We start from the raw sequence: 22447 nt of genomic DNA, 5'->3' as shown, positions 1-22447 counted from the left end.
AAAAAAAAAAGACAGCCACCGGAAAAAAAAGGAAAGAAAGTGGTTGTATGCCACTTCGTGGATGTCGCTGGGTTAGAAGGAGAGAAAGGTGCCAGCCAAAAAGCAGAACTTGGGAAGGGCCACGTTGGGGCAGCCTATGCATTGAATGCCCCATCTGTTGGTTTCTTAGCAAACAACCCAAATACAGGTCATGGTGTATGACAATTAAAAAAAAAAAAAAAAAAGGTTTGCTACAGTCATCAAAAAGAAGAAGAAAAGTCAAAGAAAAAAAAAAAAAAAAAGGTGGCTAACGCCACTTTGTTGGAGATTGGAAGAAAAGAAAAACAAAGACACAAGAAACTTGGTGTTCCAAAGGAAAAAGACAAAAAAAGTCTGAAACCTCTTGATGTGTTGCAGCAATTTTCCTTCTGGTTTTCTCCTGTTGTTTGCAAAGGCTCTGTACCAATTGTGACTTCGTGTACTTTTTTTTAAAGACTGAACAGTAACAACGTTTGCTCTTAATTCGGACTGATCACAAGTATTCCAGATAAAGATGGGACTGCAAGGTCTGATTTTATTTGGAAACAAACTCTACAAAGAGTTGGATAACTATCAGGTTGTTTCAATCGCCTGCTGGACCAAAGTTTTTCTGGGCTCTTTGTTCGTGGGCTCTTTTCTATTATATGGTTAATGGATTAATTCAACAATTCTCATAGCCATATTTGGGCCCAGGTACAAATAATGTCAATTTTAGAAAATTAATGGGTTAATCAAAATTGCTCATTATTTTTCTTGGACATTGACAAAAAGAAAAATGGTACAAAACCATCCAATTTTTCCCATGAGTTATCTACTCATGAAAATTCCAAAGAGATTAAATTCAAATATCTCAAACACCAATTCTAAATTATTGGGCCACACTTATCCATTAATTTCCAATTTTTCCCATGGGTTATCTACCCATGAAAATTCCAAGGAGATTAAATTCAAATATCTCAAATAGCAATTCTAAATTATTGGGCCACACTTACCCATTAATTTCTAATTTTTCCCATAGGTCATCTACCTATGAAAATCTTCAAATCGTCTCAAAGACACCAATTCTAAGATATTGGGCCACACTTACCCATTAATTTCTAAATTTTGGAACTACGTCGGTTTGATCCCCGTTAACGATGGTTATTTACAAAAACGACGTATTATAATATTTCACACGACGAAATAAAGTAGCAATCGACGACATTATATATTTATCACGACGATAAATAACTACCGACGTGGTTAGTAGTTTCAAACGACTCAATAAAATAAAACACCGACATGGTTAGTTTATACGCTGTCATTTATTGAAAATCATAAAAACAAAATCCTGTTAAGGAGACTAACCCTGGATTGTAAGGCATCATGAAAATCTGTTCACCGTCAGTCCTCTGAAGTCGAGCTGCTACCAGTCGTGATCTGTCAGCTATTGTGCCAGAGTTGGCACTAACTGTAGCAGGGTCGATAAAGCCTACCATGCTGCACATATTTGCTTCTTTCAAAACATCGTGTAAGTACCTAAATATATAAAACAATATAAACAAGTCAGCACAAAAAAACACACGACGGTTATGTATAACAAAACGACGTATTATAAAATTTCACACGACGTACTGAAATAGACAACGACGTTATAATATATTTATCACGACGGTACATACTAACGACGTGGTTAGTTAGTTAAGACAACGCAATAACGACGGTACATACTAACGACGTGGTTAGTTAGTTAAGACAACGCAATAACGACGGTACATACTAACGACGTGGTTAGTTAGTTAAGACGACGCAATAACGACGGTACATACTAACGACGTGGTTAGTTAGTTAAGACGACGCAATAACGACGGTACATACTAACGACGTGGTTATTTTAGAATGTCGTTTCCACATAACGACAAAGGGATTTTAAAGAAGATGACGCCTCCATATTTGAATAATCAACAACTTCAAAAACCTGTTTAAAGAAATAAAAAAAATGACGTGGTAATTCAATAAAAATGACGGTTTAAGGAATAAAACGTCGTCTGAAAAGAATTTAAACGACGGTGAAAAAACCGTCGTGGTGAATAATTTATTACGTCTTAGAAAAAAATTCCGCCATCTAAGTTGTAAACAAACGACGGTTTAAAGAAAAATATCGACGTCTGAAATTTTGAAAAACAAATAAAAAAGGCAAAGTTATGTGAACATACCTGGTCGTCATGCTTTTCTTCATCTTCTTTCTCCTTTTCATCTTGTTTTTCTTCTTTCTTCTCTTCATCTATTACGTCGGGAATGACTAACCCCGTCGTCTAAAAACCACAAAGTTTTAAAAATAACGACGTTTAATGGCGTGTAAAACAAGTAAACTAAGTACGACGTGGTATTGAAATACAAACGACGGTTTATTTTTAAAATCGTCGTGGTATGTATTTCAAACGACGGTTTATTAATAATAACGACGTCTAATAGTTTTTAAAAAAACAGAGAATTCAAAGTTCAGATATGTTACCTTTTCTTTCTGATGTTTCCCATTTTTGGCAGTATCATCCTCAAAATGTAGGGATCTCACATCACCTCCAAAGCAGCTTGCTTTGTCAGACATTGGATTTTTGGGACTTTGGCTAATTCTTGGTTTAAGCATGCTTGGATCAAAATTGGGAATTAATTGGGAAAGCTGGCTCAGGAAATGCTCCCTCTCAGCCTCTACCAATTGTTTGGTTCTAGCCTCCATCCTTAAAGCCTCTTCCTTTACCTTAGCTTCCATCTTTTTATTCTCTTCTTGAAGGAGAACTCTTAAACTGTCCTTTAAACGGTCGTCAAAGCTCATCCTCTGTGGTTTGGGTAAATTGAAATATTGCCTTGGGGAAATTCCAGCACCTACCCCTCTCACTCTGCCTGGATGCTCGGGGCCCAAAGCCATGGTCAGCACATCATTGCTGCCAGATACAGTGACTTTGCCTTCCGAGACTTGTTTTTGCAATTCATCCTAAAACAAAGATATATAAAAAAGTAAGAACAAAAAACACACGACGGTTATTTATATACAAACGACGTATTATATAATTTCAGACGACGCAGTAACATATAAATCGACGTTATTATAATTTATCACGACGGTAGTTATACCGACGTGGTTAGTTTTTTAAAACGACGAAATGAATAAACCACCGACGTCTTATTTACAGATAACAGAGGGATGATTCAATATTCACACCTTTAACGACCTTGTTTAAAACATTTCGACGTAGTAATTTAATACAAACGATGCGAAAATGAACCACCGACATCTTATGCTATAATTACAGAAAACAGAGTAGTGATTCCTGATTTAGACCTTTAACGACGTTTTTTAAAAAATTTCGACGTGGTAATATCATTCACACGACCCAAAATATAACATAAGACGTAATAAGAATTATTCACAGTTTAATAAAAATTTAAAACATAGTGAGTAGGCTTACAATTAATTTTGTTTTCTCTGCCACCTTTGGATCCGGGATGTTAACATGTTTGTCCTGTCTAGCTCTCTTCCATAAGGTAGATCGATCAATTTCTACCCCAGGCATGGTTTCCTCCAATTGATCCTCCAAACCAGCATATCCTTTTCGAGACAATCGATGATTGTACTCAAGTTTCTCCCTAATCTGTGCATGTTGAGAATGCACAGACTCAAAATCTTTGGATAACCTTGAAGCTACAAAGGCATTCCATTGTGCTTTCTCTATGAATTTATATGTTTCAGGGGGTTGGCTTAATCTCTCCCTGTCATTGGTGTATGGAAGGATATAATGCCTCGTTAGTGTAGACTTGAAATCCTTCCATTTCTTGGCAGCAGAAGCTAACACAGAGTTCTTGCCCCCTTGACCTACCACAAAAATAATGTCAACTGCTTCCTAAATCTGCTCCTTTATATCCTTGGGGATTTGAGCCCATTTCATGTCCACAAGTGGAACTCTGGAGCGTGCCAACACACCAATGTAGGACTGCATCTCACTATGTGCTTGGCCAATTCCTTTCCCCCTTTTATTGTACTCAACAATTGGCCTGAGTTTCTGAAGTTTTCTCTTCACAACACGAGGCATTGTGCTCATAGCTCGACCAGACTTTGAATCATCAGAGATTGTTGTCGTGCTGGTTGGTTCTGTCTCAGCAGATGATGAAGCAAACTTCATCTTCTTCAAAGACTTCATCTTCTTTGAAGACTTCTCTTGAGGAGTTACCATTCCAAGCTCCTTACCTCCATTTTTCTTGGAGCCAGAATCCTTACTTTGGTCTTGGTGAGAAACCATTTTTACAGACAAAACTGCAAGTGAAAATATTTCAGAAAAAGATTAAGAACACAAACGACGGTTATTAATAAAATACGACGTATGATATGAATTTAAAGGACGCAATGAAATAATCTCAGACGTAATAAATGTTTAAAACCAAGGTAATTAAACAACGACGAAATAATATAACATAAGACGTAATAATAACTTATTACGTCGATATTTACCGGACGACGTGATAATTAACTATAAACGACGAAATATTTATATAACGTCGTGGTATTGATGTTCACACGACGTCAATAGTAATATACCGTCGTCTATATAAGGATCCAAAACCCTTCTTTCTTTCTCTATGAATGTTTGATTGCAGATTTGATTTTTCTGAACCATGGTTTTTGTTTTCTAATTTGATAAAATACAAGGCCAAGAAAGAAAGTTTTGGAATCTTATATAGACGACGGTATTTTAATATGACGTCGTGGTATTAACATTCACACGACGTAAAACAATAAGATACTGTCGTCTATATTAGATACCAACCCTACTTTCTTTTTCTTTATATTTTATCAAATTAGGGAAAAACAAAAACCATTGTTCAGAGAAATCAAACCTGCAATTAAACAAGCAAATAAAAAAAAGACTATAATTTTAAAAACAACTTTGTCAATTTTCAGACGACGCTAGAACGACTGACGAACCGTCGTGGTCTACATATTTAACCACGTAAATAAGAAGCTACCGTCGTCTTATTTAGTTGAGGTACTTGTCTTCAAAGTTGGAAACTTTCCCTCTTTGTCTGTATATTTTATCGAACTTGGAAAGAAGTAAAATGATTTTGGCCAGAAAAAAGGTAAAAAGATTTTTCAAACAAAAAACGTATGAGCATGCAAAACAGCAACCAAAATAGTGAAAATGAAAGCTTACCTTTTGCGTGCAATGAAAGCAAGAGGAAGACGATGTTTAAGTTCAGAGACGACGAAGAAGACGAGAGGAAGACGATAAGATACTCTGACAGTGCTCTGACAAGGAAAAAAGTCTAAAAGTTTTCTCTGGGAGATTGAAATTTTTAATCAGGTTTGGAAACAGCGCATGTGTAAGTCAGGTAGACGAAAAGTTGCTTACATATAAAACCATTTCAAAAAAATAATACGGCGGTTACATATAACTACACGTATAAATTACAAAATACAACAGTACATTTAACTTCAGACGTGGTAAATAAATACGACAGTAGTGTTGTAGGTACCGTCGTAGTAAACTCAAAAATTAAAGTACATAAGTAATAACTCGCGTCATGGTAGATTATTTAACACGTCGTTTTTATTAATGTACCGACGTGGATTTCTGTAATATACGTCGGTCATACCGACGTTGATTTTACAATTTAAACGGCTGTTTTTTTGTAAGGGCCGCCGTTGGTTTTAAAAATTTATTCTATAAATTTGTCGCTTTCATTCATTTTCGGTTTACATTTAAGGTTCCAAGTTCTTCCTCTCTCAGAGACACTGTCTCTCACGTCTCAAAGACAATAATTTGGATGTCTTTCTCAAAGAGAAATTGAGCTTACTCGCATCAAATATATGTCCACAAGAAGAAGCTTGTCAACTAGCCTTCTCACTTCCTTGATCAAGCCTGATAGGACACTTAGTGCTTCTGAATACTTCTTGCTTTCCATCAAAAGAGATGCACGTCTGGCCTCCACTCGCTGTTGAAGGAAAGTTCGCTTCTCAGGGAAATCTAAAGATCAGATGTGCCTGATCCTCTGCTTGATTTTCTTGGCTAAGAAGATCCGTCAGATTTGTGATAGCCTCTTCCTTTATCCGTAGAGCTTCAGAAGAAGAAGATGGGTTTCAAGAATGCGATAAAGAATAGAAATGGCTTCAGATGGCCTCCAAAGCATGAGCAATCGAATCAGTAGTTGCTGGGAGATATGATGAAGACATTGTCAATGCTTTGAACTATACAAGTCCTGCAGAAAGATAAAGGACCAAACTGTTAAAGAAACTGAAACAACGGCGGTTTTCTGTTCTACCGTCGTCTTTTCTCGTCGTCTATATTAAGGTAAGATGGCGGTAGATTTATAATTACCAACGTAGATTATTTTGTTAAACGTCGTTAAGTGTACTTCAACCGACGTGGATTTTATTTTTAAATTATAAATAGAGTTTTTTTTCCCGAATTCTTTCAATTTTAGTTTTCAATTACAAAGCATGATAAATAGATTTTTCTTTCCCGAGGAAATTTAAAATGAGGGAAATTAATATTCTAGAATTTGTAAACTAACACGACGCAATATTACTAACCCGAGGAAATTATAAATAGATTTTGCTTTCCCGAAGAAATTTTAAATTAATTCAGTTTGAAACAACGACGGGTTTTTGTTATGCCGTCGTTTTTAACTAACACGACGCAATATTTGTTTTGCGACGTGGAATCTTTTCATTTAACGTCATTAGGTTTAATATAACCGACGTGGATTTGAATTTTTAAATTATGAATAAAATTTTTTTTCCCGTGACCTTTCAGTTTATTTTTCAATTACAGTGAGTTATAAATAGAGTTTTTTTTTCCGGAGGAAATTTAAAATGAAGGAAATTAATGTTCTGGAATATGTAAAGTTTCTTTTTTGGATGACAGATTTAAATAAAATAAGAATATAAAAACAACGACTGTTTTTGTATTACTGTCGTCGTTTTTCGTCGTCTTAAGTAAGACTAAGACGACGTAATATATTTGTTGAGCGATGTTGATTTGTTTTTTAAACGTCGTTAGGTATAATATAACCGTCGTTGAAAATTGTCTCTCTGTTTGCAAATTTGCAACGACGTTAGGTATAATATTTGTAGATACACAAACGCACACACATCATCAACTTCCAAAAAATTGTCTCTCTGATTGCAAATCTGTGTCATCTGTTAAGATTATGATGTGGAACAGAGTTCCATCTGGTAAGATTTCGTAACCCTTGGGATCTCAGACAAATCTGATTATGTCGGCGGTTTTCTATATAAATCGTCGTGGTTATTTCAATTCTTGTCATTAAGTAGATCTACCGACGTAGGATAAGAAAATCAAAGAAAATAATTGTTAACAAAAATTCTTATTAAGACGACGGTTTAAATTAAAGGTACGACGTATAAAATGAATAAATACGACGTTAAATTTTATAGTACGATTTAAAGATAACGTCGTAGAACTATACGAGAATGACGTCGATATATTTATATTTTCTGTCGTTGTACATTAATTTAATACGGCGATATTTTGTATTTTAAAGCCGTGGATTTGTTTGTAATTATACGGCGTCTTATACGAAAACCTCGTCGTTTTATTTTATGAGTAAAAACGGCGGTTTTTATTGAAATCGTCGTCTTTACTTTCTACGTCGGTCGATTCATAACTTCTGCCGTTCTTTGTTGGCATTGATTTTACACTGCGAAAATCTGTTTCAAATAGACGTCGGTTGTTTAATTAGGTACGTCGTTGTTTTTGAACAGCCATTTGAATCTCCATTTTTTAGTTGTCTAAGGTTGTATTACACGACGGTGTTTTAGAACCGTCGTCTTTTTAAAAACCACGACGGTTTTCACTTAGACCGTCGTTGTTTTCTGGTCGTCTTTTTCACTTTTTGTAGTAGTGACGGCCGATACAATTCTGCTAAACACGTAAAGGGATATTAAAAATCTGTATTTATCAAAAGAATATGCATCTGCGAGTTCACTATACAAGTACGAGAGGTGAAAAGATTGTAGTTCACTCCACAATGGCATGAGAGTTGGTCGCTTGACACGTTCCTTGCTGGAAACTCGCACAAGTTGCAGTAGGTAGGAGTTCCAATACTTGCAAACTTAATGCTTGAGATAGACTGCCCTGGCAAACACTGCGACTCAGATGCACCGATACGTCAGTTTGGAGGGGTATGCTCGTATCGAATACGGCTCCGATACGATACGGCACCGATACGGCTCCGATACGTATCTGATACGCCACGTGGCGTATCGTTGACTTATATGGCATGTTGACTTCTCGATACGGATCCGATACGTCCTTGATACGGTCCCGATACGGCATCGATACGTCTGGGGGTAAAAACAAAAATATTTGCAGACTTTGGGGGTGATTTTGAAAGTTTCTAAACATTTGGGGTTAAAATGTAAAAACACAAACTATAATTTCAGATTGCTGTCTGTCGAGAGGCTAGGTTTGTGCATAGCAATCTTCGTCTCCTTTCAAGGAAAAGGCCCGAATATAAAGAAGGGGAAACTCATATGTGGGATGTTGGAGGCAATGCATTTGATTCCATGGATTTGGAAAATGCCGGAGTGCTTGAGATTGCAAACCTCTCTCTTGATGAACCGGACTTAGAAGGCATCATATTTACCCATGATGAATGAAATTAGAGCTTTGAGAAGTGATTTCTAATGTTTTAATTTGTGCTTTGTTTATATGGATACTTGTATTTTGTGTGTTTTGGTTAATTTTTGCTTTGTTTATGGAGATTTGAATGAAGTTATGTGTTTTGTTAATGTTTTGAAATTATTATTGGTGAAATATCAATTTTCAAATTTTCTAGTTATATTATTTTTAAATATATATATTATTTTAATCGCCGTATCGGTGCCGTACCCGTATCCTTTTTTTTGGAGATTTGCCGTATCGGCGTGTCGTATCGTATCGCCGTACCCGTATCCGTATCGGTGCAACATCGACTGCAGATGAACCTGGGCCTGGTGAAGCGTTTTCGATTCTTCATGGCTGTGTCGATATCAAAATTTTCAGCGTTTGGGTGGTGTACTTGTAAATCAGCACAAACCCGTCACTGATATCTTCACCAGGGTTATCTTTGATGGATCCCCACCGAGTTCCTCAACCACTACCACCAGACTTTGTGTTGGCTTTAACCAGGACCCAGGAACATGGTACCTTGAAATCCTTAGCTTATACCATTTCAACGTCTGTTTGGTTCGGGTAGCTAGTGAGCCTGGGATCCAATCAACTGACGACCCTCCTTTTGGAGAGACCAAATCCATTGCTTCTCCTTTAAGGCCAACCTGTTTGGAAGATTTTCCTATGAGATTAAATTTAAAACCACAGAAAAAAGGAAGAAGAAAAAAAGAGATGGAGATAAATGTGAGTGGCCAAAATGGATTTGAACTTTAAGGTTTTACCATATTCATCAACGGGAGCATCATATTCATAGTCATAACTGTGGTTGTAAACTTGTAATGAATGGGCCTCCAGCATTTCGTCCAAAGTGGGTTCCTCCATGATACTGCCATAAACCATAAACACTGAAGCTCAAAATTAGAGCTGGCACAATTAGGCGATGTATACATTGACTGAGAAGTGGCCAGAAAACCTCCAATTATGTCTCAGTGCCATAATTGGAGCTCACACAGCAAAAATTAAATAACAAGCTTTTGTCGTACAATTTCTATTTCTCCTGAGTGTCCTTTTCTTACTACTAGCCCCTTGACACATGCTCACGCATGTGCCAATTGGTTTTTTTTTTTATTTTTTATTTTATTTTTAGAATTAATAAAAGATAACAGGGTAGTTATGTTCCATAAAAGTAGGACATATTATCTTATTTTGTTTTTAATTTTAATTTTTTTAATATTAAAAAATGTGAATTTACCATATTATCCTCATTTAATTAATAATTTCAATTCTTAATGTTTGAATTAACAAAGGGCATTTTATGGTATTTTGAATGTTTTACTATTCTCTGTCTTTTGCTTTATATATACTAGTCTCTCTGCACGCGTTTCCGCGCTTGCGAGAGGTTTTTTTAAAAAAATAAGTAAATTTATTTTAGAATTAAAAAAGATAATGGATAGTTGTGTTCCATAAAAATAGGATCCATTATCTGCTTTTTCTTTTTCTTTTAATTTTTTTAAATATGAAAAAGTGTGAATTTACCATATTATCCTCATTTAATTAATAATTTGAATTCTTAATGTTTGTATTAACCAAGGGCATTTTCTGGTATTTTGAATGTTTCACCATTCTCTGCCTTTTGCTTTATATATATAGATATATGATATTCCAGTTTAGCAATTTCTGTATTAGTTTTAGGCTTTTTTGTACACTACTATGTCGTTTTATACATATGTAAAATGACAACCTGGCCGTCAACTTTTTGACCAATGAACTCCCATGCTTCAACGTGGCGAGATATTACTGGCGGGATCTTAGCGTGATAGAGCAAACCACTGCAGCGAATCAATCCTTCCCTCTATCCGTTGCAATTTGGGTTCCACTCTCCATGGACACAACCGTGCAATCTTAAATCTTTGCTTCACCTCACCCTTGGTCAGGCCATGAACTGAAAAGAGCACCCCATAAATAAATAAAAACAGAAAATCTCTTAAAAGTTTCAACTTTCAACAATGGAGAATTTCACAATCCCATGCAAATCAAGCCCTCCCACACCTATTCTACCCTCCAAACTTGGCAACCCATCTGAATTCTCACTAAGACACGCCAAACCCATAATCTCTTTCTCCAGGAAAACTCTCCCAAAATTCACCGACACTCATTTAAACTATCTCTGCAAGAATGGCCAGTTCAGCGAGGCCATCACGGTTCTTGACTCTATTGCCCAAATTGGGTACAAGGTACCACCCACCACTTATATGAATTTACTTCAATCTTGTATTGACACCAATTCCATTCAGCTGGGTCGGAAGCTCCATGAGCATATTTAGTTGAGGAAATAAACCCATTTGTTGAGACTAAGTTGGTGAGCATGTATGCCAAATGTGGGTTTTTGGATGATGCTCGTAAGGTGTTTCACGCAATGCGTGAGAGAAATTTGTACGCTTGGTCAGCCATGATTGGTGCGTGTCTTAGAGACCAAAGGTGGAAAGAGGTTGTGGAGCTTTTTTTCTCGATGATGAAAGATGGAGTTTTTCCGGATTACTTTTTGTTCCCTAAGATATTGCAGGCTTGTGGGAATTGTTCCAATATCGAGGCCACGAAATTGATACATTCCATTGCGGTTCGGTGTAATTTGACTAGTTGTATTCATGTGAACAATTCAATATTAGCCGTGTACGCAAAGTGTGGAAATTTGGAGTGGGCAAGGAGGTTTTTTTGACAACATGGATGAGAGGGATGGGGTGAGTTGGAATGCAATTATATCTGGTTATTGCCACAAGGGTGAGAGTGAAGAAGCTCGTAGACTGTTTGATGCGATGAGCAAAGAAGGGATTGAACCAGGTTTGGTAACGTGGAATACGTTAATTGCTAGTCATAACCAGTTACGGCATTGCGATGTTGCGATGGAACTGATGAGAAGGATGGAGAGCTGTGGGATAACTCCTGATGTATATACTTGGACTTCTATGATTTCAGGGTTTGCTCAAAACAACAGGAAACACCAGTCACTGGATTTTTTTTAAGAAGATGCTTTTGGCAGGGGTACAACCAAACGGGATTACAATTACTAGTGCAATCTCAGCATGCACATCTTTAAAATCACTGAACCAAGGGTTGGAAATCTATTCTCTTGCTATCAAGATGGGTTGCATTGATGACGTACTGGTTGGAAATTCACTCATTGACATGTTTTCAAAGTGTGGGGAAGTGGAAGCTGCTCAGAAGGTCTTCAGTATGATCCCAGAGAAAGATGTCTACACTTGGAACTCAATGATAGGAGGATATTGCCAAGCCAAGTATTGTGGTAAGGCGTATGAACTGTTCACGAAGATGCAGGAATCAGATGTACATCCCAATGCCGTGACCTGGAATGTGATGATCACAGGATACATGCAGAATGGAGATGCTGATCAAGCAATGGACCTCTTCCAAAAGATGGAAAAAGATGGGAAAATTAAACGAAATACGGCATCATGGAACTCTCTTGTCTCTGGCTACCTGCAACTTGGGGAAAAAAACAAGCCATTTGGGGTGTTCAGGCAGATGCAGGCCTACTGTGTTAATCCCAATTCAGTTACTATATTGAGTGTCCTACCTTCTTGTGCGAATTTAGTTGCCATGAAAAAGGTGAAAGAGATTCATGGTAGTGTATTGCGTCGAAATTTGGAGTCTGAAATCCCTGTTGCAAATTCCCTGATCGACACTTATGCCAAATCAGGAAACATAGCATATTCAAGAATCATATTTGATACAATGTCGTCCAAAGATACCATCACCTGGAACTCGGCAATTTCTGGTTATGTCTTACATGGTCGTTCAGATGTTGCACTTGATCTTTTCGATCAGATGAAGAAGTCGGGGTTTAAACCAAATAGAGGTACCTTTGCAAATATCATACATGCATAGAGTCTGGCTGGAAAGGTAGATGAGGGAACACAAGCGTTCCACAGCATCACTGAAGACTATCAAATTATACCAGGTCTAGAACATTATTCAGCTATGGTAGATCTATATGGTCGTTCTTGCTAAAATATGAAAATTATGAGAGAATATTTGTTTGTGGGAATTTTCTGTGTATTCTTCTCCTTGTAGGAGGTCATATTTATAATACAACGAAATCTGAATGGGCAAGTAAATAATAAATTCCTAAATCTATTTACAGTAGGAAATCAGGAATTAAAGTAAATCAATTACAATTATAATAGGAATTCTTGGTGTGTAAGGAAAGTAAGTCAATATCCACAAGTCACGCCAACACTCCCCCTCACGTTGGTGCATAGATGTCGCCAATGCCCAACTGATCCAGTGAATTGTGGAATGCTTTACTGGAAATCGTCTTTGTTAAAATATCCGCCAATTGATCCTCGGATTTCACAAAAGGAAACTGAAACACTTTAGCCTCAAGCTTCTGTTTGATGAAGTGTCGATCCACCTCAACATGTTTAGTACGATCATGCTGAACCGGATTCTGTGCAATGGCTATAGCAGCCTTGTTGTCACAAAAGAGATTCATTGTGGATGTAGGTTTATACCCAAGTTCAATAAGCAACTTTCTTAACCAAAGAAGTTCACAAATCCCTTAGTCATGCCTCTGAACTCGGCTTCTGCACTGGATAAAGCTACTACATTCTGTTTCTTGCTCCTCCATGTCACCAAATTACCTCCCACGAATGTGAAGTAACCCGATGTGGATTTTCTATCTGTTACATTACCTGCCCAATCTGCATCTAAATAACCATCAATATTTCGATGATCATGCTTTGAGAACATAAGTCCTTTTCTAGGTGCAGACTTCAAATATCTAAGTATCCGAAGAACTGCATTCATGTGGTCTTCACTTGGAGAGTGCATAAATTGACTGACAACGCTCACTGCATAAGCAATGTCTGGTCGAGTATGTGACAAATAGATCAATCTTCCCACTAACCTTTGGTATCTTTCTTTGTTAGTTGGAACTTGATCCGGATATTCTCCAAGATGATGATTCTGAACAATAGGAGTGTCCGCAGGTTTACAATCTAGCGTTCCTGTGTCTGTCAACAAGTCTAAGACATATTTCCTTTGAGAGAGAAATATGCCTTGCTGCGATCGAGCCACCTCAATTCCCAATAAATACTTGAGTCCACCTAGATCCTTCATCTCAAACTCCGTAGCCAGATAGTCTTATAGCTGTGATATTTCCTGTTTATCATTCCCAGTAATAATCATATCATCAACATAGATTATTAATGATGTTACCTTCCCTTTTTGATGTTTCAAGAATAGAGTATGATCTGAGTTGCACTGTTTGAAACCATTGTTCTTCATTGCCATGGTGAACCGTCCAAACCATGCACGTGGTGACTGTTTCAATCCATACAATGCTTTTCGTAACCTGCAAACTGTTCCAGTTTGAGTAGTATTATATCCAGGAGGAATGTCCATGTACACCTCCTCCGTGAGTTCGCCATGTAGAAAAGCATTCTTTACATCAAACTGGTGTAGTGGCCAATCCAAATTAGCTGCAAGGGACAATAAGACTCTGACGGTGTTTAACTTTGCAACTGGTGCAAAAGTTTCTTCATAGTCTATACCATAGGTCTGTGTGTACCCTTTTGCCACAAGTCTTGCCTTGTATCGCTCTATAGATCCATCTGCATTGTGTTTTATAATAAACACCCATCTACATCCGATAGTCTTTTTTCCTCGTGGTATAGTCTCCAATGTCCAAGTCTGATTTTTCTCAAGAGCTTTCATCTCCTTTTTTATAGCTTGGACCCACTTAGGATCTTTCAATGCTTCAGAGACCTTGGTTAGAATATGGATAGCAGACAACTGATGCACAAAAGCCTTGAGTGGTTCAGACAGCTTCTCAATGGATACATGATTTGCAATTGGATACTTGGATGTCTTGCCAATATCCGGTGAATAACGGTTTGGTGGCTTCCCACGATTTTGCCTGAAAGGTAATTGATATCCAATAGTTTTATCATCTAAATGCACAAGTCTAGTAGGAGTAGTTACCTCAAGGATATTCTCAGGAGATTGGTCTGTTGGTACTGTTGAGTTAGAAGGGGGGTCTTCATCTTGTTGTTCTGTATTGTCTGTAGGTGTGGGACTCGGATCAGAAATATCTTTGCATGGATCAGGTGGGTCAGGCAATTGATCGCTATGAATGGGCGATTGGTCACTTTTCAATAGAGAGTAATCTCGTGCTCTAGACTCGGGATGATCAATCATTTCTGTACATAGGAGAATTTCTTTGCTTTCCAAGTTGCTCCAATTCTGTTCTTCACTTCGTATCTCCCCCTGAAGCTCAGAATTGGATGATGGGTCATGGAAGAACAGCTCAGATTCCAGAAAAGTCACATCCAAAGTGACATAGGTTCGTTGGGTAGGAGGGTGATAACAGCGGTAACCTTTCTGATGAGTGGCATAACCCACAAAAACACAACGAAGCGCACAGGGATCAAGTTTGCTACATTGATTTTTGTGGAGATGAACGAAAGCCACACATCCAAAGATTCGGGGTGTGAGTACCAAAACAGAGGGCAGAGGTCTGTGTTGGGCAAGCACCTGTAAATGAGTTTTAAAGATCAATACACCAGAAGGCATGCGGTTGATCAGGTGAACTGCAGTGACAATAGCATCATCCCAGTGATGGCGAGGAACATGAGCTCCAATCAGAAGTGCTCGGGCGGTTTCAAGAAGATGTCGATTCTTTCGTTCAGCAACACCATTTTGTTGCGGTGTCTGAGGACAAGTCGTCTCATGGATAATTTCATGTTGTTGTAAGTAAGTCTGAAAGTCATGATTGACAAATTCTCCACCATTGTCTGAGCGAAGAATCTGGATTTGAGCATTAAATTGAGTTTTCATCTGTTTGTGGAAGGACTGAAAACGAGAAAACACTTCGTTTTTATTCTTCAGCAAATAAAGCCATGTCATCCGTGTACAATCATCGATGAATGTGACAAACCATCGAACACCAGAAGGAGCAGTGATAGGCGAAGGTCCCCAGACATCAGAGTGAATTAATGTAAATGGAGTAGTACACTTGTTCGTACTCAACGGGTAGGGCACACGGTGACTCTTGGCCAAAATACAAGTATCACATGTGAAGTCGGAGTCTTTGAAACCTGAGAATAAATCTGGTATAAGATGCTTCATATAACTAAAAGACAGATGTCCCAATCGACGATGCCACAACCAGATTTGCTTTTGTTTGCTATCAAAGGGATGTGTCACACTGTTAACCACGCCGGGACTGAAGTCATCGACATAATATAGCCCCCCTCTCTTAGTACCACGACCAAGAATCTTCTTAGTGTGAATATCCTGAAGCAAACAAAAACTCGGGTAAATGAGTACACAACAATTCAATTGTTCAGTAAGCTGACTAACTGACAACAATTTAGTAGATAAAGATGGAACAAGTAAAGTATTAGACAGTGTGAGAGAGGATGAGAGTGCAACAGTGCCAGCCCCTGTCACAGGATAAGTAACACCATTGGCATTTGCAATACAGGTTCGTCGAGGTTGTGTAGTATTCAGAAAATCATCAGGATCAAATGTCATATGATCAGTTGCACCAGAATCAATTATCCAGCTCTTGGAATCAATCTTATCGGAAGTATGGAATCCATAACCAGTACCATTACTGGTCATATTGCATTGTCCTCGATCTGTAAGAGTAGCCCACCAATCGAGGTAGCCATGCGATGTAAAACAAGTCTCACAAGTGTGTCTCGGATCACCACAATATGCGCAATTTGGTCCATATGTCGGAGTCGTTAGTCTAGAAGTCATAATCTGTGCAGCGGAAGAAGCATAGGATACAGGTTGAGTAGGAATTTGGATCGGAATCTGAGCCTGAGTCGGGGCCGGAGTTGGAGTCGAAATCGGGATCGGGGTCTGAATCATAGACAAATTCGAGGTTGGGGTCATCATCGGAGTGGGGGTCAGGGTCGTCTTCGGAGTCGGGGTCAGGGTCGTCGTCGTCATAGTCGGGGTCGGGGTCGTCAAAAGAGGATCCTGATTCTGGATCGGGGTCTGAATCATAGATAAATTCGGGGTTGGGGTCATCATCGGAGTGCGGGTCGGGGTCGTCTTCGGAGTCGAGGTCGGGGTCGTCGTCGTCATAGTCGGGGTCAGGGTCGGGGTCGTCAAAAGAGGATCCTGATTCTGGATTGGATTCGGGGTCAAAGTCTGCATCTGTAGGGGCGGAGCCATCTGGGCACTCAACTCAACGATGGTTGGTTGAGAATGAGAGAACGAGTCGGTGGTGCTACCTCTATGAGGGTTGAAAAAATCATCAACCCTCATAGCGGCGGCGGGGTTTTGAAGCTAGAGTCAGCAATTCCAAGATCGCCGCTCTGATACCATGCTAAAATATGAAAATTATGAGATAATATTTGTTTGTGGGAATTTTCTGTGTATTCTTCTCCTTGTAGGAGGTCATATTTATAATACAACGAAACCTGAATGGGCAAGTAAATAATAAATTCCTAAATCTATTTACAGTAGGAAATCAAGAATTAAAGTAAATCAATTACAATTATAATAGGAATTCTTGGTGTGTAAGGAAAGTAAGTCAATATCCACAAGTCACGCCAACAGTTCTGGTAGGCTTCAAGAAGCAATGGAGTTTATTGAAGGTATGCCCATAGAACCAGACTCCTCTGTTTGGGGTGCCTTATTTACAGCATGTAGGATTCATGGGAACCTTGCCTTGGCAGCAGAGCCGGCCTTGGGCTAAGGCCACCAGGGCTACAGCCCGGGGCCCACAGCTGAGGGGGGCCCAATTTTTTTTTTTAAGCTTATGTATATATTTGTATTTAAAAAAAATTAAAACAAAAGGAGTTGCTGCCTGTACTTGTCAGTGAAAAGGGAAGGCAATCAATTCAATCAGTCTTTATACTCAATCTCTAAAAGAAACGTATTGACTAAGGAAGTTCATTATTAATTAATTATAAAATATAATATAAAAAAAATCAACAAATATGAGGAATCAAAACAGACTCTTATTAGCCACAAAAAGAAGGAAAGACCCTTCGACTTTCTCAGTTCAACCTTCTCAGTTCATAACACAAGCAAAGCAACGCAAGCAATTTTTTTTTTTCCGGTGATTCTCCTCTTCTTCTCCAACAGAGTTGGAAAATAAATCATCCACCAGTTAGACCAGTGCCTTTCTTTGAAGGTATTTTTTTTTTTTTAAAGATACATATAGAATCTTTTTGTACTCGACTCTTGTAGTTGTTTTGTGTAGAATTGTGGTTTAATAGGATAAATAAAAAATCATTTGGTAATAATGATCAAGTGTTGAAAAATTGCTGTTTGTGCTTTTTCATGTGTTTTCTAATGCTTTTTCATGCTCACTTTCATGTGTTTGTATCCAGTTGACTGAAGATTGTGAGATGCTTTATGCGATTAATTGTTAACTTTTTCTTATTTATTATTTGATTCAACAGAAAACTTGGCTGGGATTCTTTTTCTTTATAATTGGAAGTTTCAAGTGGAAGAAAATATGCTCAAAATCCAGGTTTTATTGTTCTTTGTTAATTAGTTTTATTGTTTTTTTTATTGTGTTGTGTTTATTCTGAAAATTAAAAAATGTTTCCTAAGAAACAACTTTCCGGAAATCTCAAGAGACAAAGAAAGAAAAAAGAAGAAGAAATTGCTCAAAGTTTAAGAGGATCTTTGAATAAATATTTTGTTAAACAAACCAATGCTTCACTTGAAAATTTAGAAGAAGTTTTACCAAATGAATATGAACAACCAATTCAATTGGAAGAATTAGTAGAAAATGAGAATGATGTGAATGAAGAAATTGGTGATCTAGATGAAAATGGAAATAGTGATGAACCTTTCCTAGATGAAAATGAAAATATTGATGAACCTTGCCATGAAAATGAATGTCCCGAAACAAGATTTGATTTGAACATTTATGATCCACGAGTTTGGGATAATCTTGATGCAAAAATGAGAGATTTACTTGTAGAAAAAGGTCCCCTAAGAGAAACTAATCTCAAATTCCCCATGGACGAACACAAGAGACATTTTTCTTCAAATTATTATCTTCGTACGTTACCAAATGGGGAAACTAAGGATCGAAAATGGCTAGTGTACTCAAAGGAGTTGGATAAAGTGTTTTGTTTCTGTTGTAAGTTGTTTAAAACAATGAATTCTAGAAGTCAGTTAACTAGTGAAGGAATTAGAGATTGGAAACATCTTGGTGAGAAGCTTAAACAACATGAAAGCAGTATTGAACACCTCACTAACTTGAGGTCTTGTGTTGAATTGCAAATCAGATTGAAAACAAATCAAACAATTGATACAGAATTACAAGAGCTAATCAAGAAAGATACACTACACTGAAAAAATGTTATTGTCAGAATCATCGCTGTTGTGAAATGTCTTGCTATACATAATTTGGCTTTTCGTGGAACAAATGAAAAAATTTATGAAGATGGTAATGGTAACTTTTTAGGCCTACTTGAAATGATTGCAGAGTTTGATCCAGTAATGCAACATCATTTTCGGCTCATTCAAGATAAGAAGATTCATTATCATTATCTTAGCCATAAAATTCAAAATGAGTTGATAGCTATTCTAGCATCAAATGTTAAACATGCAATCATTCAAAAAATAAAAACAGCTAAATATTTTTCAGTCATTCTTGATTGTACTCCTGATGCAAGTCACAAAGAGCAAATGACTTTAATATTGAGGTGTGTAGATGTTTCAAGTACTCCAATAAATATAGAAGAGTACTTTTTAGAGTTTCTGAATGTGGAAGATACATCTGGATTAGGAATTTTTAATGAATTACAAAATGTAATTGAGTCCCTTACACTTAATATTGATGATGTGAGGGGACAAGGTTATGATAATGGCTCTAATATGAAAGGGAAAAATCTAGGTGTACAAAAAAGATTACTTGATATAAATCCTAGAGCATTTTACATGCCATGTGGTTCTCATTGTCTCAACTTAATAGTTTGTAATATGGCCAACTCATGTGTTAAAGCAAAATCTTTTTTTGGAGCATGTCAATGCATATATACGGTATTCTCTAATTCAACAAAGTGATGGAATGTGTTACTTGATTACATAGATGGTTTAACTTTGAAATCATTGTCAACTACACGTTGGGAAAGTCACATTGAAAGTGTCAAAGCAATAAAATCTCAAGCTTCCCAAATCAGAGAAGCTTTATTTAAATTAACAGAAATTAGTGAAGATGCCAAATTGAGTAGGGATGCTCAAATTTTAGCATCAGGAGAGCTTTCAAGTTTTGAATTTATATTAAGTTTGGTTATTTGGCATGACATTTTGCATAAGATTAACTTAGTTAGTAAAAAGTTACAATCTGAAGACATGCGTCTTGATGCTGCTGTAAGACAATTAGAAGGACTTGTTTTATTTTTTGAAAACTATAGAATAAATGGGTTTGTTTCTGCCATGATTGATGCTAAAGAAATTTCCCTTGATATGGGAATTGAGCCTATATTTCCAAAAAAACGTCAAGTTTGTAGAAAAAGGCATTTTGATGAGGTTTCCAATAGTGATAGGGAACAACAATCAGCTGAAGAATCATTTAGAACTGATTATTTTCTTGTTATAGTGGATATTGCTCTTGGTGAATTGAAGAGTAGGTTTGAACAATTGCATTGTTTTGAATCTATTTTTGGGTTCTTATTTGATGCTGCAAAGTTGACTTCGTTTGATGATAATGAATTGAAAAGTTTTTGTGTGAATCTTGAAAATGCTTTAAAACATGGTGATGTTTCTGATGTTGATGCAAGAGACTTATTTTCAGAATTACAGGTGTTGCAAGTGATGTTACCAAAAGAAGCATATGAAACAGATAAACCATGGACATCCATTAAAATTCTTGAGTTTGTAAAGAGTGTGGATATGTTTCCTAATGTAATGGTTGCTTATAGGGTATTATTGACTCTACCTGTGACTGTGGCATCTGCTGAAAGAAGTTTTTCTAAATTAAAATTATTGAAATCTTATTTGCGGACCACCATGACTCAAGATAGGCTAAATGGATTAGCGATATTATGCATTGAAAAGGATATGTTAGAAAACATTAAATATGATAGTATAATTGATGATTTTGCATCTAAAAGTGCAACAAGAAGACATTTTAAATGATGTTTTGTGGTTTAGATTTCATTGCTATTTTTATTTTGTAGGTACATGTGATGATTCTTTGCTTCGATTAATTGTGGAGGATGAAAAGAAGATTGATCAAATCAAGAAATGCTTATGGAGATTCGGGAGGAAGCATGTAGACTCAAATATGTAGTTTTCGTTTTTTGATGCAATGTTTACAATCCGGGGTACTCTTTTTCCTTCGTTTGAGGTTTTGTCCCATTGGGTTTTTCCTAAACAAGGTTTTAATGAGGCCCCAAAGTATTCTTCCTTATCTTTTGTAAATTCTTATAATTTTAATAAAATTAATTAATTGATATTTTTTATTTTTTATTTTTGTTTAATTTGTATAAAGGGGCACACTTGAAAAATTTTGCCCTGGGCCTTAGAAAACCCAAGACCGGCTCTGCTTGGCAGTTCGTGCAGGGGAGCATTTACTTGTCTCGGAACCAGGGAATGTTCTGATTCAACAGTTAATGTTACAGGCATATGCTTTATGTGGGAAGTCTGAGGTTATATCAAAATAGAGAAAGTTTGGAAGAGATTATCCAAAAAAGAAATCTCTTGGTCAGTGCTGGATTGAAGTCAAGAACTCACTGTATACGTTTATTTCAGGTGACAGATTGAAATTGTGCTCAATCTTTCTAAATTTGTGGTTACAAAACATAGAAGAAAAGGCAAAGACACCTGATTTTTGTAATGAGCTATGTGTTGAGGAAGAAGAGGAGGAAATTGGCTGGATCCACAGTGAAAAGCTTGCATTTGCTTTTGCCCTGAGTGGCTCTCCAAGTGTACCCCAAAGTATTAGGATTATGTTATGACCTATCCCCAGCCAGATAAAAATTATAATGAAAAGAAGGGGGAAAAAAAAAGGCGCCCACATTAAAACAAAATACTTTTTTTTTTTTTTTAAATTGACTTGAGTTGAGATTAATTTTCTAAAATTATTAAGCCTTTTAGTAAATTGGTCAATGCAAAAATCCACTTTGGAGTGGGAAGTTATTAAAACAACTCTCAACTGGAAAACTAGGTTACCGCTCTATCCTAATCCAAATAGTAGTTTATACGCAAATATATACATGTAGAGCACAAAACTTTTTGCAACTCTCAATCTCTAATTGCAGTTGGGGGATTTGAATTTCTGCAGCATATTGTCCAAACAACAATAAATTAAAAGTGCTGCTAAACGAACTCTAAAATTAACTGAGTACACCCTATAATTTAAATACACCCTATAATTTAAGTACATCCTAATACACTATCATACAACACCAAACCCATTCATCATTTTTCGTTCTGAATTTTGATTTTTTTGTTGAATTCTGGATTGTTTGCCTCATAAATTTTGAATCTGGGTCTCTATGTTGGCATGAAATTTCAGCTTTAGTTTACCACTTTCCATTCCAAATTATTCTGTTGAGTGTGATCAATTGGTGCTCTGTGGATGGTCGGTGATTTGCATTGAATTATTTGGGATAGTTGAATATTATAATTTTGGTATGTTTCAAAATTCGTAAGGAAAAATTCCTGCAAATTGTGGGTCAATTTTTTGTAGTTGATGCTAAGAACTGGAAACTGAAATATGTCTTCCAATAATAACTGCCTTCCTGTAAGGATTTGTATTTATGGGCTGCTATGTAACT

The 22447-nt window shown here is 36.9% G+C and overlaps 1 protein-coding gene and 1 pseudogene across 2 annotated transcripts; both read left to right on the top strand.

Annotated features, from left to right (window-relative positions):
• LOC109947956 lies at positions 10473 to 21817 on the top strand (annotated as a pseudogene).
• On the top strand, positions 17633 to 21029 carry LOC109947957. 2 transcript variants are annotated; one of them, XR_002270753.1, is made up of 2 exons: positions 17633 to 17838; positions 20846 to 21029. XR_002270753.1 is itself a non-coding variant. In XM_020559835.1 (2 exons), the coding sequence occupies exons 1-2, from the start codon at positions 20019 to 20021 to the stop codon at positions 20873 to 20875; spliced, it is 600 nt and encodes a 199-aa protein (XP_020415424.1). In that variant the 5' UTR covers positions 19936 to 20018; the 3' UTR covers positions 20876 to 21029. The 2 variants fall into 2 exon arrangements, 1 of the variants encoding a protein (XP_020415424.1); XM_020559835.1 differs by lacking the exon at positions 17633 to 17838 and adding an exon at positions 19936 to 20588.

This window comes from Prunus persica, chromosome G1, assembly GCF_000346465.2.
Source record: "Prunus persica cultivar Lovell chromosome G1, Prunus_persica_NCBIv2, whole genome shotgun sequence".
NCBI lineage: Eukaryota > Viridiplantae > Streptophyta > Magnoliopsida > Rosales > Rosaceae > Prunus > Prunus persica.
Note: the sequence above shows the minus strand (reverse complement) of the source record. Positions and strands in the feature narration are given on the sequence as shown.

Excerpts from the sequence above, each read along its gene's own strand:
- LOC109947957 (XM_020559835.1), top strand. The coding sequence starts at position 20,019 with ATGCGTCTTGATGCTGCTGTAAGACAATTAGAAGGACTTGTTTTATTT. Across the intron at positions 20,589-20,845 it reads ATGTAATGGTTGCTTATAGG|GTACATGTGATGATTCTTTG; the intron begins GTATTATTGACT and ends TTTATTTTGTAG.